We start from the raw sequence: 16056 nt of genomic DNA on the forward strand, positions 1-16056 counted from the left end.
ACTTAATTTAATTATAAAATGCAATTAGATAACCTTTTTCTGCTCAAAGCTCTTCATTTTTGTGGGAAACAACAATGGAACCGTACCTGATTTATTGATCTAAGCTAACGAGCTGAGATACATCCGATATCCTTTGATCCCCTGCAATTTCCATTAAACCAGGATAATTTTTGTAGAATTTTCATCATTAAAATTGCCATTATACTATTGGGTAGAAGTACTAATGCTAGCTGAAAACAAAACTACAAATGGTGCACGCCGTAGGATCAATACCCACACACATCTCCCCTACTCTCTACCTGTTCCTCAAGGCCAGTGTCACACAGGTACGCCATCAGATGATGAAATATTTAACAAGTTAGCAAAGCATGCTCTATACTCACTGGCTATTCCATTCTCACGAGCTGGCGGGGAGGGACTGGTTATCTGTGCGTATTGGCCATCTACAAAAAATGTAAAATAAGCATGAGAAATCGCCAAACAAATTAAATCCATGATTGTCAGATTGTCAACTCGCCATGTTTGTGCAATGTCCTCGGAAAAAACAATTCTGGAACCAGCTGTTAGAAAATATTATCCATTATTCAGTTTATATTAATTATTTGTATTAATCTCCGAGTGGTATATGTGAGGGCACAGTATCAAATATGATGAAAATTTCTGATCCTAGATGTCATCAAGCATGAAGGTAGTATTTTTCATTGAGAAGGCAAAGTTGACAAGATGGAGGATACAAATTAAGTGACTATTGGTAATAATACAGCAACATGTTAATAAGTGACAGGTACAAGGAAAAATTATTTGCACTACAAGGTTAAAATTTGATTTGAAATCACACGGAAATGACATAAGTTGAATGGACAACCACACTTAGTCACTAAAAAGCTTTCATGGCATGCAAATACCTTTTTTTGTAATATTTTTCTTTGTAAACAATTTTTACAATATGATCGAAGTTCTGTAGGTGTAATGTTTCCTTTTAAAACTTGTATGGTAGATACTAAATGAAATGGAAGTGTGATAAAAACTACGAGGTCATATAGATATACTTCCTATAGCTGTCTAGTGTACATCTCTAATTTACCCTCGTTATAAAAGATAAAACCCCACACATCTGATTCATCTGCTGTGGTTCCTACAGTAGAAAGTTGGACAGACTTAAAGCCAGACCGTGGTGAGTTGTTGGTCTCTCACTTACGATGTCAAAAAGCCCTTTTGTGACAATAAATTGCTCCAGCCAAACACAACGAGATGATAGCTTGTAATTCCCGGCGATGACATTTGCCGATGACATTTTCGAAGAGCAAATAATGTGTATGGGGAAGAAAAATATGTAAATATAACTAATTGTACATTTGTGACAATTTCCGTCTCAAATTTTGTCAGGCTGATGTATTCAACAGTCACAAAATGTTTTCGGAAGAAGATGCGGATGACAGAAAAAAAAACACTGTGCGATTGCAGGATCTGGCAATGACCTGCTCTGACACCGATTTGTAAACGGCAACAGATCAAATAGAGACCCCAGCTATCTGGTCTTAAATATAAGCTACATGTTGAGAGCTTTTTTCTGCAACCAAATCTGAGATTAAATGGTGTGGTTGTTACCCCAGCCTAAACATGGATGGCTCTATGGTGTGTTTCTCGTGTACAATTACTGTCTGTTTCCACAACGTTTCAATGCATTCTGAAATACTATCCGGGGAAATTCTCATATAGGATGGCCATAGTAAGGAAGTTAAACGTAGGTTACTCGCTCAAAAGTATTGGGTGTAGGGTTAGATGTATCATCTTTAAAACCTGACATTCTCGTAGGAAACCCCTACCTCAGAATACCCATAATACACCAATTGCTGACATTACCCATAATCCACTGGGGCGGTTTATGACACTGGCTGTATCAGTGAATTATGACCAAATGATTCAAATGAATAAACTCAACTGCAGTTCAATATTACAGCATCTGTTCTGGGCCGAACATCAATAAAAAGGATACTTGAATTGAGTCTATTTTCAACCATCAATATCATTCTTTTCTCTTATATTTTTTTTTAAGAAATAAGAGATTTATGAATAAATAACCGGTGGAATTGTGCAGCACTGAAAGGATTCATCAATAGTCACAATATGTCACCTGTATCTAGTTACTGTATTACTGATGCCAGATAATCCCTCGTACAGATGTGTGGGACACTACGGCCCGAGTTACTGTGGTGATTGGGTACAATCAGAGTGCAGGTACCCCGATTCATTAATGCTTTATCATATTCAATGTACATTTTCCCCTATGTTATCATTAATGATGACACATATTTTAGTCCAAAATATTTTTTTTGCTTCCATATAAAAATATAAATCATTTCAAAAAGCTGAACGAGATTGTAAATCCAATGAAATATTTCTTCCTGGGCAATTATTGCGGATCATGAGATATATAATTTAACAGTATACTGTATTTTTGAGATATATGCAGAATTTCAAATATCTTCAGAGTATATATCCAGATGTATCAAAACAAACAATCCTATACAAATTCCTTTCAGTAATATAAATCCTCACCAATGAATAATTTAATGCATCAATTTACCAAAAATAAATCTGCAAAGATATGTAGTGATATTAGAGTAATAAGGAATTATAGGAATATGAAATGGCATTATTAAATAAACTGCTTCTGATTGGCTGAGACACCTTGATCACAGTTCTAAATAATATACCATAATCACCAAATATTTTTAATATTTTTCCTATGGTTTACATCACAGCATATTCACCAAATATAAAGTCCATTATTTATAATATCTTATGTTTAGACAAAAAGGTTTTACAGTGTATGTGAATGACTGCAGTAATCTTTAAAATCCTGAACTATTGTGTTTTAAAAATCTAAAATTTACAAATCTCCCCTTTTGTATAGTAATGATTGACCTGACGTCGACAAAGACCACGATGACGAAAGTACAAAATCTCAAAGTCAACTACTCCAATTTTTGTGCCTTAAATATAAATGTCAGATTTTGAGGTTCCATCCTACTTTGCACTTTCTGGAAAGTTGATGGACATCCATTGGTATGTTAGTCGGTGAGAAACTTTAACACATGCCCAGACCATTGGTATGGAATTCTGTGAAAGTGGCACTTGAAACCTCTATGAGCAATCCTTCAACTGCTCGAAGAGCCTTATCTAACAGGGATAAGGCATCTTTTTTAAGCCTGAAAATTGAGACCAAGTGCTATGATAAAGCTTTTAACAGGGAGTTTGCAGGTGCAGAAATTTGCATAATTTTAGAATTTGTCAGGCCATAAAGTCATCAGGTTACCAGGCGTTAGGGAAGTATGTCTATAGAAGAAATGCTACAGGCCCATTCATAAAGATGTCCTCACAACGGTACAGTACAGCCCACACATCAATTAGACAACGTTGTCCTCATAACAGTACAGTACAGCCCACACATCAATTAGACAACATTGTCCTCCTAACAGTACAGTACAGCCCACACATCAATTAGACAACGTTGTCCCCATATCAGTAAAGTAAAATCCACACATCAATTAGACAACATTGTCCTCATAACAGTACAGTACAGCCCACCCATCAATTAGACAACGTTACCCTCATAACAGTACAGTACAGCCCACACATCAATTACACAACGTTGTCCCCATATCAGTAAAGTAAAATCCACACATCAATTAGACAACATTGTCCTCATAACAGTACAGTACAGCCCACACATCAATTAGACAACGTTGCCCTCATAACAGTACAGTACAGCCCACACATCAATTAGAGCACGTTGTCCTCATAACAGTACCGTACAGCCCACACATCAATTAGACAACGTTACCCTCACAACAGTACAGTACAGCCCACACATCAATTAGACAACGTTACCCTCACAACAGTAAAGTACAGCCCACACATCAATTAGAGCACGTTGGCCTCATAACAGTACAGTACAGCCCACACATCAATTAGACAACATTGTCCTCATAACAGTACAGTACAGCCCACATATCAATTAGATAACATTGTCCTTATAACAGTACAGTACAGCCCACACATCAATTAGACAACGTTGTCCTCATAACAGTACAGTACAGTCCACACATCAATTAGACAACGTTACCCTCATAACAGTACATCCACACATCAATTAGACAACGTTGTCCTCATAACAGTACAGTACAGCCCTCACATCAATTAGACAACGTTACCCTCACAACAGTACACATCATTTCTAGCCCTCATAACAGTCCACATCATTTCTAGCCCTCACAACAGTACACATCATTTCTAGCCCTCGTATCGGTACACATCATTTCTAGCCCTCATAACAGTCCACATCATTTCTTGTCCTTACAATTGAACATCTTAAACCCTAAAACAAAAGGAAGAGACAGACTGTCCAAACAAACTTATTTTTTTACTTATAAAAGATTTCCCCACTTATAATTTGTTGTCAATACTAAACATCTGTGTCCACAAACTCTGTTATTGATCTCCACCACCTACATAAACAATTGTTGACTCCAACATTCCTTACCGACAGATCTCATTTAGATTAAGTGCTGATCTTGGATACATTAGAAAGATTTTGGAAAGGAGTCTCCGCAAGAATTTCTACAGTAAAGGGAAAAACAAAAGCCTGTTTTTAAGTTCTTTATTTATACAAAACAATAATCGTTTTGAGGAAGGCTATCAGAATGTGACCTGCCTATTGTGTCGTTTTGTCCCATGTGACTGGAGTGTGCAGTATAAGTGACGAGGGCGTGTTGGACAACAGTACCCCACAAACCAACACCACATGTAATCTCCATGGCATATTTACTGCTCCCCTAAACTTTATCAAACTAGCCCCAATAATGGCCAAAAATGTATCGGCTCAAGTTTATGTGTTAGTAAGGGTGTTCTGCACCGTTAACTTTCCAAAGGCACACTGGTACTGGCACATAAGCATGAAATTCATGTCCTGCGCTTTTCAAAAAAAAAATCAGTGGATCATAAAAAAGGAATTCTTATCACAGTCACTGAACAAAAATAACAACACACTGGCAAGCAAACTGCAATAAATTGTCCCATCTAGTCGCACTGATCCAGCCTTGCTGACAATCTCAACGTTTTAGTTATTTTTTTTTATTTTCTAAACAATTTTCTCTGTCATTCCAGGTAGCATCTAACTACCCACAATACACAGTGGGCCCGAATTAAAGGTCTTAGTGAGATAAATCACCAGAGACCCCCTCACGAAGCTATCCAGGCTGAACTGGTGGGGTCATAGTTCGACAATGTTTATGGCAGATAGGGTCAGAGATGGTTCTCTCCCGGTTACCAGGGACAAAAGCCACAGAGACTATTTTCGTTATTGTGTTGAAAGCCTGGCAAAGGAAGACAGGAGGAAGACACTAGGAAAATGTACCACACACAAGATGGCATGTGTGATATGGAAGACAGACCTGCTCATCTGTCTGGGCTGAATGTTGTACACAGAGATACTTTTGCTATTGTAATAGGCTTTCTCACCCGATTCACCTTAAATCTCAACAAAAACAATTCACATCTATTTTTTTATTTTTTTATTACATGTAGTAAGTTATTCTTCCTTTAAATGGTATCATTTTTTTTGAAACATTCTAATTTTTAAAAATATTGTATGCTTTCATAATTTCAAAAAAAATTGCCAAGGTATTCTCTTTCACAAAATTTGTTTTGAACCAGTTTTCTAATTCTAAAATGATGCTGCTGGTTGTATTTTAGAGATTGAATTGTGCATAGTTATACTTTTATAAATATAGCATATTTTTACATATATTATCATAACCTTTCTAATCAATGTATTTTAATACAAATATGTCAATGAAATATTTGAAATAGTAACTGCAAAATATAAAGATAGTCAAATGAAGTTTCCTCTTTATAACGCAGTTGTCTTCCTAGGTAATAATCAGGTTTTCTATACTAAGATACTAAGTCCCGTTTTAAATCAAGTCCAAATAAACTATGTTTAACTTAGGTAATTATTTTAAAATTAACCAAATAAATTGAAAAGTTTAAAACCATTCTAATAAACAACAATACAAACATTTTCCAGTCTTTTTTTGAATGAAAATGAAATGTTTAAAAATTAATAACATAACGTCCTTCCTCCTTCTCATTTTCAAGACGTAACTGAAAAGAACAAATGGTAGCAACGAGGTAATTGATGCCTTACCTAGCCTACCAGGTGTTACCCAACGACAGATTAGCTAACGACAGGTATGCCAAGCTTTGTGACAGCACACTCCTACCCTGGACCCCCTGGGTTGACCTGCTATCCAACAGCTGGTGTAGGTGGGGAGAACAGAACACAGTTGTTCTCCAGGGACTTTAAATTTATCAAAACATATCTGTACTTTCATTTTTTTCCCTAATAAAATCAAAAGAAGTTTTGTAAGTGTTGCTCTCTGTAAAGATTTTAAAATTCTGTTTTTTTTTGGAATATTGTCATAAATTTTTAATTCAATGCAATGTGATTAAACTTTTTTCAACTTTGGTTTGTTTTTTCTATAGTCTGAAAAATTAGCTTTAAAATGATTCTATGCTACAATTCCTGTCTTTTTTAATTTTAGAATGGAACAAAAAAAATATGATGACTGAAATGAGATTACTTTTGATTTTTCCTTCTATCCATACAATAAATTACAAAACAGATATCAATCAATGGCAAAGCTGGGCAACTGTGAAAATTGAAAACCGGTATTTTTGTGTTAATGTGCTCAGGTTCTTAACATAATACATCAAGTTTGATTCCCTGAAAAAAAATTGTCTTATAATATCTACAAAAAATGCCTCAGTAATTTGAATTAACTTGAATTTGTTACTATAAATGGCTGAAGTCTGAATCTTGGCAGTTTGGCAGATTAAAGAGCATTGTAATAGTGTCTATTTCATTTTCTGATACAAAAAAAAAACCTGACGTTTTGTCAGAGAATTTATATAACACACAATACCAAGATATGTAAGACGGGGGAAAAAAATGAAAAAATGAACTCAAAATTGTGTAAAGATATTGATGGTCAACTATGCCAAAACTTTTTTACAACAAAATACTTTTAGAAAAGTGAACCACAAATATGGTTAACAATGCCAAACATTGTTTAAACATCAAAATAACTTCTGAGCAGATAAACCGCAAATATTAGAGTGATCTATGGAGACCTATGGTGGACAACAAAGCAAAAAAAATGTCTATACATCAAAATTCATTTAGAAGATTATAGGTTGTGTTTTCAATTACAGCGAATCAAAACTGTTGTATAGACTATAGACACTCCAGTTACAATGACAGTGATTTCCATTTGCCAGCTTATCTAGAGAAACTATCTGAGCAAGCCTGATCCTAAATAACATTAAATTTCTTCTATCTAGGTAAAGGGTTGTAGGTGACAATGCTAATGTGTCGGGCGAGAGGGGATCACCATCCATCACTCCGACAGGCTACCCTCAGCTTTGACAAATAACACACCGATGGTCATTATGAAAACCTTGTCACTTGTAAGTTATTGACAATTTTAATCGACATGGCCATTCTGAGTGTCAACTGGTAAAGTCCTGGTTGATTTGACAAACTGAATAACACCAAGGTTTTCATACAGTCCGGCCAATGACCAAAACATGTACATTTAATGTGTGACTGTCCATGTCTGACCTCGAAACACCGCCATCGGCTATCCTTACACTGTCCACCAGTCAACCAGTGCAAAAGACAACTTTTCCCATAGTTTTTCTTCATAGAAAACGGATTTGTAACGTTAAAGTAATTGACAGTGTATTATTTTCTGGAACAAATCTACGCATAATTGAGAATAATAAGGTCGGACTGAAACATCACTAATCCTTTTACTTTTTAGTGTTTGCCGTAAATCTTTCTGAGACGAAAGCATAAAAGATTGTTTTGAAATTGGGCTAATCCTCTTATACAGCACAAAATGGATGCAGAGCTGTATTTGTTGAAACGATTAAGGGTGCAAACATTTATAATAAATTCCGTGCAAGTCGATACGCTATATGGTTGACTTCAGTTTAAATTGTAATTTTACAGGTTTGTTTGTTCAGTAGATCAGGAATGATGCATATGTTCCATATCAGACTCTGACCCCATTCTCCAATCCTCCCCATCTCAACTCACGCACATACAATTATTGTCACATCAACATTCAGGCCATTGTAATACGACCCTTACAGATAATCCCCCTTTCCTGATTTCAATGTCAATTTCATAGCCTTATAAATATTACCAGGAAGTATGAATATCATTGCAATTAATGAAATTTCTATTTTTAATTATTTTTTTCATAAATATGCTAATGCAAACTTTTTCCATATTTCCTGGTTAAAAATACATAATTATATGCATGAGTATGCTAGCTTGATTTAAAATTCACATATACGTTAAAATTTCATTCAATTTAAAAAAACCTGAAAAATGGAAATGCGAACCATTTACCATAAATGGAACTTAAATAAAAATATAAATGTTCTGGATGTTTATGAGATTTTTATTGAAGGATGTTAATTACCTTCTGTTTTGATTGGCTGGACCTCTGGTGGACTGACCAGTTGGTAGGTCATGGTGGTGCCCCCTGTCGTAGAAGGGGTGCTGTTGAGTAGGGACGGGTTTGGGTAGTAGTAGGGATTAGCTGCTCCGGGGACATGGTAACTGCCATAATTAAACCCTTCAATGGACTGGAAGAAAAACACAGCAGAAATAACGCATTGATCTAAACAGTCACATAATCAGAATCGATGGTGTTGGCAAAGGCATACAACAGTTTAAACAAAGTAGGAGGCACACACCAAGGTAGCCATTGATGTAAGGACCACTGGGCCGATCTACAATGAAGTGTTGCTCACTCAATCAAACAGTCAGTCTACCACCACAGAAACATACCCATAGTAGTTTTATACTAATGGCGTCCCTTGTATGCGACATTCCCTTGCTATACTAATTCATAGCATAAAGATTATTTTTTTCAAGTTCAAATTAATTGAGCTGACAAAAATAGATAAATGTCTGTCACTCTTTAAATTTATTAGCAAAAATGTGATCAAAATTTATTTCAATATCTATCTTCTTTATATATTAGTATAGGTGTTTTTTGTATCTTTCATTTCCTATGAAATGAACAAAGACAAACACTGACAACGAATCTGACATTGATGAATTGAACAGCGCACAAGGTATTCACCTTGTTACTGCTGTGTTTCAGTGCCGTCTGTACTCCACCACGAACACAATAACTGCCGCCGTTTTGTTATTGAGGCCAAAATAAAATATATGGCTGCCTTACGATGTTGGGGGCTGCAGGGAAAATATCTATATATATATACTCCTTGTACAGGTGAGTCAACAACTTTCAGGTACGGAATAGATTTTGATAAAATATAAATAAAAATGTCTCTTTAGGAGGTCTATCACTGAAGTCGACTGCAGAATACCAATGGCAATGTGAGGGTATGTGTCTGTCCCATCAGAATTGTCATACCTTCAGTGTCAACCCCAAGTAATGTCAAACTGGAGAAAAAATTTACATATATACTAGATAATTACCATGGTAACCATGTTTGACTTTATGAGACCCCCTCCAATTCCCCCCCTCCTGGCCAACCCACCATGGAACCTTCCCTACACAACAATGGTTGGCATTAGCATTTTTATGGGTTTGCATTAATACTAGGTCTACAAGGATGCCTGGCAGATTTAGGAGACTTTAAAATTACCGTATTCTTTCAGCTAAATCTGGTCACAAATACCGATTACTTCATTGGAATCAAATTTTTTTTTTTTTTTTTTTAAGGCAATGGTTGCTTCCATAAACTCTAAGCATCATGGAAAATTGAACTTCAAAATGGAAATGAAACGTTGTCATGTTGTTTTTAGCTGTTGAAGGGAAGAATTGATATTAGCATGATGATGCTATTTAACATGTTCCTGTCCATTTTAATACCTGTGTATATATAAAATTATAGTTCTTAAGTCGGTATTTGAAACATTCAATCATTTCGTTTATCAGAATCACAATGTTAAATTCAGAAACTAATCAACATAACATTGTCTACAGACATCATGAGATGATGTCACAAGTATTTTGGATGAGACTAGAGTTTGTGAAATTTTCCATAGATATAAGTGACTTCAATTATATAATTATACATGAAATAGAGAACACACATGTCATTTAATTATCTTTGCTGACATAAAACATGTTTTCTTTGACAGAAATACCACAATGTGGTAAAAATATAATCCCTTATATGGATTAATATGAAATTAATGATAAGGCCGATAATCATTATTTCTATCAAAAGTTAGATCACCATCTATATAGACCAGGAGAAAGTCAATGCCAGAGTATGATAGTGTGGCACTGAAAAAGGTTGGTGTATAGATTTACAGATTCCTTGTAAACAAACCTAGGTCGAATGTTACAGTCTAGACATAATATAAGTACATATCATACTAAGATTGTCATAGTAAATGTCATACTAAGATTGTCATAGTAAATGTCATACTAAGGTTGTCATAGTAAATGTCATAGTAAATGTCATATTAAGATTGTCATAGTAAATGTCATACTAAGGTTGTCATAGTAAATGTCATACTAAGGTTGGCATAGTAAATGTCATACTAAGGTTGTCATAGTAAATGTCATAGTAATTGTCATACTAAGATTGTCATAGTAAATGTCATACTCAGATTGTCATAGTAAATGTCATATTAAGGTTGTCATAGTAAATGTCATACTAAGATTGAAGTAGTAAATACCGTAAGATAGCCGAAATTTAAATATCATACACAGATCTCCCCAGACAGCATATGTCATACAGAAATTGTCACAGACACTGCACGTCGTCTTCAGATTGTCATAGTTAATGTCATACTAGGATCATCACGGCATATGTATATTACAATCCCTCCTGTGTCATCCCTTACCCCGTACCCTCTACACATCACCGATACTTTAATTTCTATGTAATAGAATTTCATGCTTAAAAATTATTTACCTTTACACTACATGAATTTTAGCGAATTGTCTTCAAAAATGGCTATGGTAGCCTGGGGTCAGGTGAAGGCAGAGACAACACCGGCTGAGCTCACCATCCTTCTACATCCCTACACAGAAATATCCTGTCCCTACAACAACTAATAACAGGCCAATAACACCCGCCTGTCTTGACATGTTGAAACCTGATGCTGTCTTCTGATAGTAGAGACAGAAAACTGACATCTCTGAAATATTTAGCGCTAAACCTGTCAGCTTGAACAATGGAGCCCCGGAGGAAACCCCACTTTATTTCAATTCATTGGCCAAGCAGGGTACCAAAATGTCCGTTCATCCACTGTGAGTGTCACCTTGGTTTACCTTCGGTTTGTTTATCTTTAATATCAGAGCCATTTTGATTTAAACAGTGAACCACAAATGTCGGAGAAGAAATGGAAGTTATAATGCTATCTCCCCTTGCTATCAATTACAGTGATTTGACTAGAGAAAACTTCTGACAGACTTTGATTATATGTAAAACATTTCTTATCAAATATCTTCCCAATCTTCACTTTTAAATAGTAACAGTGAACCAATCTGACTGACTTTGATTACAAACTAAAACTGTTATCATTCATTATAATGTTAATATGTAATCAGATGAGAAACACACCATATTGACAGATATTGAAAACATGTCAACAGTCACCATTGTTGTAAAGCGTTTGATTGATCCAGGATACTTTATAAACATTTTGAAGACCTTGACTACACAGATAAAACATTGAACTGACCTGTGAATTACAGGTAGAAGACATACTCCCCGGTGTTGTTGTAAATGGCACTTGTGCTGGGTCTGTAACAGAATATCAAACTTTTTCAAACACTGACTGAACAAAGAATCCACAATTATAATTCAATTTCACTGTTGAAAATCTTGACATCTGGCATCAGTTGTTTGTTACAGTTTAGCTTAATGAATCATTAACAAAGTCATTTTAAAATCAATTTTTCAGATGTATCTTAAATATATATATATACTCCTGCATATATGTAACCACTTTAAATGTATACAGTTTTTATTCTGAATTTCATGATGTTTAAACATAACATTAGAAGATTAATATGTTTTAACATAACATTGGAAGATTAATAATTATGAAACTAATTAGATTTTGATCAATATACAGGATTTGATCTTGTTTTTGTTAAAGATATCTGTTAAAATATTCAAGATATACTTGTAAGTTTTGTAAAAGATGAATGATGTTTAACAGATATAAATACCTAAAAAAACCCACCAAAAACTTGAGATCAATGAAAATTGAAACAAAAACCTTATTTGTTCAAGAGACTGATTTAATGAAATTCCTGAATACTCACAGACATACGACCCCTGTGGTGATTGGGGGAAACTTGAGCTGTAGCTATTCAGGTAACTTGGGCTCACAACTTGACTGCCAGGGGATTTTATTTTTCCAACTGAAAACAAAATTCAAATATAAAACATTTAAACCAAGGAATAATCTTACAATAGCACGTGATTCTAACAACCCTTAAAAAGTAAATTTTGGGGAAATATTGCATTCTCAAATACGAGGAAAGTTTTGTACGCGTTAACGAAGTAATCTACAGGGAGAAATCCTCACAAGCCAGTTCTAGCCAGTTAGAGCCAGTTACCGTTAACTTCCCTCCTCGGAGGCAACATGCCTATTACCAGATAGCCTATAGTTATACATACAATACAAAACTCCATTGTTTTTATTTCAATCTTCATCATTACTGACTATCCTTTTCCAGACTTCTTTACTGTTTGCTGAATACATATATCAATTCCTCAAGTAAAGTTTCTTCGATATTAAAAGGGAGGAAGGATGAGAAAAGAAGGATTTGGAAAATGTTTAATTCTTTTTATGTCACTGTTATCACAATTCCCTATTTAAAAATCTAAACCATAGTATGTAGTTCCACATTTTCTGTTGAAAGATTTGTCAGTAATACCATTGCAGACAAATGAAAACTATTTCTATTAAATAAATCACATTTTATTTATAATTTAATCAAAAAAACATTTAACTTTTAGATTTCAATAAACGAAAAAAATCAAAAAAAGGCAAATCTGTCGCATGAAATAATCAAGATATGTTTTGTGTAGTTAAAGGGAAAGTTTCAGACAAAATAAATCAAAACAAAATTTTAAGCTAACAAAAGCTATTAAATACACCGGGGATATCACGCCAATATAAAATGCTCATAAACAGCAACATTGTCAATCAAATTTGTAATAAGGCAGACAAGTTATTAATAGATATTGTTATTTATGTTGCAGAAATTGCTATAAAAGCTCTCCCCCCCATATAAATCAGGCCCGACCCATCCTAACCATGGCTAGCTGGACACCTGCAGGCAGAGCAGGAGGCCACCACCAGGGGACAGGGGTAACAAAGTCAGGTCTGTGGCAGCAGGCCATCACCAAGGGACAGAGGGTTAACAAAGTCAGGTCTGTGGCAGCAGGCCACCACCAGGAAACAGCGGTTAACAAAGTCAGGTCTTTGGCAGCAGGTCACCACCAGGGGACAGACGTTTAGCAAAGTCATGTATGTGGCAGCAGGCCACCACCAGGGGACAGAGGGTTAACAAAGTCAGGTCTGTGGCAGAAAGCCACCACCAGGGGACAGAGGGTTAACAAAGTCAGGTCTGTGGCAGCAAGCCTGGCAGAAGACTGCCATCGGGAGGACCGGGTAGCTGTTCAGATCTGCTGTAGAGTTGAGTTAACAAGCTGCTGCTTGATGTAATTGTTTTTTTGAAGATTTTGTGTGGTCTGTGGCAGGATATATTGGACCCTGTTAAGTCTATAGCATGGTTGATATCTCAGGACATTAGTAGTCTCTGCCAGATGGACATCTACGACCCTGAGTAGGCTGTGTGGATATCAGGACCCCTTGTAGTCTGACCTTTCATTTGACCATTGAGAGTAGGTATTTGGCTCCCAAAAATAAGCTTCGACTCTTAGCACATGTCTATTTGACTTGTTTTGAAACCCTTCCAATTTCAGGAAAAAGGTGTTTTGACTTCTAAAATTCTTTAATGTCATGCATCAACTGAAAACCATGCCATAAAGAGTGGATATCAAGAGCTCTGGGTGTCTGTGACAGGGAGGATATCTACAGCCCTGTGTTATTGGTGACAGGGAGGATATCTACAGCCCTGTGCTATTGGTGACAGGGAGGATATCTACAGCCCTGTGTTATTGGTGACAGGGAGGATATCTACAGCCCTGTGTTATTGGTGACAGGGAGGATATCTACAGCCCTGTGTTATTGGTGACAGGGAGGATATCTACAGCCCTGTGTTATTGGTGACAGGGAGGATATCTACAGCCCTGTGTTATTGGTGACAGGGAGGATATCTACAGCCCTGTGTTATTGGTGACAGGGAGGATATCTACAGCCCTGTGTTATTGGTGACAGGGAGGATATCTACAGCCCTGTGTTATTGGTGACAGGGAGGATATCTACAGCCCTGTGTTATTGGTGACAGGGAGGATATCTACAGCCCTGTGTAATTGGTGACAGGGAGGATATCTACAGCCCCATGTAATTGGTGACAGGGAAGATATCTACAGTCCCAGGAAATTGGTGATAGAATGAGTATCCAGGCAATTCTGAGAGTCTGCAACAGGGATGATATCTACAGCCCCAGGTAATTGGTGACAGAATGGATATCCAGGCAATGCTGAGAGTCTATGACAGGGAGGATATCTATAGCCCAGGGTAATTTGTGACAGAATGAATATCCAGGCAATGCTGGAGTCTGACAGGGAGGATATCTACAGCCCCCCGCCCCCCCCACCGGTAATTGGTGACAGAATGAGAGATTGTCTAACTAATCCCTGAAAAGTTTGTACTTACTATCAGCTACAGGGTAGTTGTGAAAAGTTTGTACTTACTATCAGCTACAGGGTAGTTGGTCATTACGCTATACGGCGTCTGGCCAGCCTGTGTGTTGTACAGGGCTGAGTTTGTACTTACTATCAGCTACAGGGTAGTTGGTCATTACGCTATACGGCGTCTGGCCAGCCTGTGTGTTGTACAGGGCCGAGTTTGTACTTACTATCAGCTACAGGGTAGTTGGTCATTACGCTATACAGTGTCTGGCCAGTCTGTGTGTTATACAGGGCTGAGTTTATACTTACTATCAGCTACAGGGTAGTTGGTCATTACACTATACGGCGTCTGGCCAGTCTGTGTGTTGTACAGGGCTGAGTTTTGGAGACTAAACGCACTAGGTGCATTAGGGTAGTTGTATGCTGTATTCATGGTTGCTGTGGTTGTAGACACAGCGCCCTCTGGTGTTGACACGGCTCCTGTAAATGCAGCCTCCGTTGTAGCACTACAAAACAAAGTACATTTCTTATACAAACTCATTGTTGTATCTTTACAGTAAAACCTTGTTATACTGCCATCATTTGTTTGCAAGATGTCGGCAATATAAACTGGTTTTGGTGGTACATGTATGTTGAAAAAGACACAAAGGCAAGGGGCCTTCATATAAATAGAAACAAGAGGCACTAAATAGAGGTTTAACTATATATAATGTCTTAAAATTATGAGTCTGGCACCATTTAAAAAACATATAAATACTTTTATTTTTCCATTTGAATAACGAAACAAAAAGTTCTGTATATAGTTTGTACTTGTCAAATTCTTAAATAAATAAGACGTTCCTGTGGAACTTGCAGATATGATTCTTATCATTTAATGACTACACAAAACAATGTCTAACCTGTTTATGAAGTTGGCTAAGTTATCTGTATCTAACTCAGCTGTCACTTTACTGGGGATTTCACCTGTCCAAGGAGAAAAAACACAAAATTAAGGCATGAAGCAGTTAACATTAGACTGAAGGGGAGAAATGAGCAAGGGTTGTAAAAATGACATTACCCAAATAGCTACCAGATGTTAGGTACAAGACCAATGTATCAGCCTTTCCCTACTCTGTCACAGAGGGGGAGGGGAGGGGAGTAGGGGGGGGG

At 36.5% G+C, this 16056-nt stretch overlaps 1 protein-coding gene across 8 annotated transcripts in view; it reads right to left on the reverse strand.

The window, feature by feature from the left end:
- LOC110467159 (eyes absent homolog 1-like) overlaps positions 1–16056 on the reverse strand; it is a 156617-nt gene that overhangs the window by 27273 nt on the left and 113288 nt on the right. For all 8 annotated transcript variants that reach the window (XM_021524115.1, XM_021524114.1, XM_021524113.1 and 5 more), the window contains 6 exons: positions 15807–15870; positions 15217–15413; positions 12405–12503; positions 11816–11877; positions 8559–8724; positions 384–443 (listed from right to left, as the gene is read on the reverse strand). In XM_021524115.1, coding sequence (XP_021379790.1) covers positions 384–443; positions 8559–8724; positions 11816–11877; positions 12405–12503; positions 15217–15413; positions 15807–15870 — 648 coding nt within the window. The remainder of the gene's footprint in view (positions 1–383; positions 444–8558; positions 8725–11815; positions 11878–12404; positions 12504–15216; positions 15414–15806; positions 15871–16056) is intronic.

The sequence above is a fragment of the Mizuhopecten yessoensis genome, unplaced genomic scaffold (genome assembly GCF_002113885.1).
Source record: "Mizuhopecten yessoensis strain PY_sf001 unplaced genomic scaffold, ASM211388v2 scaffold11163, whole genome shotgun sequence".
Classification (NCBI taxonomy): domain Eukaryota; kingdom Metazoa; phylum Mollusca; class Bivalvia; order Pectinida; family Pectinidae; genus Mizuhopecten; species Mizuhopecten yessoensis.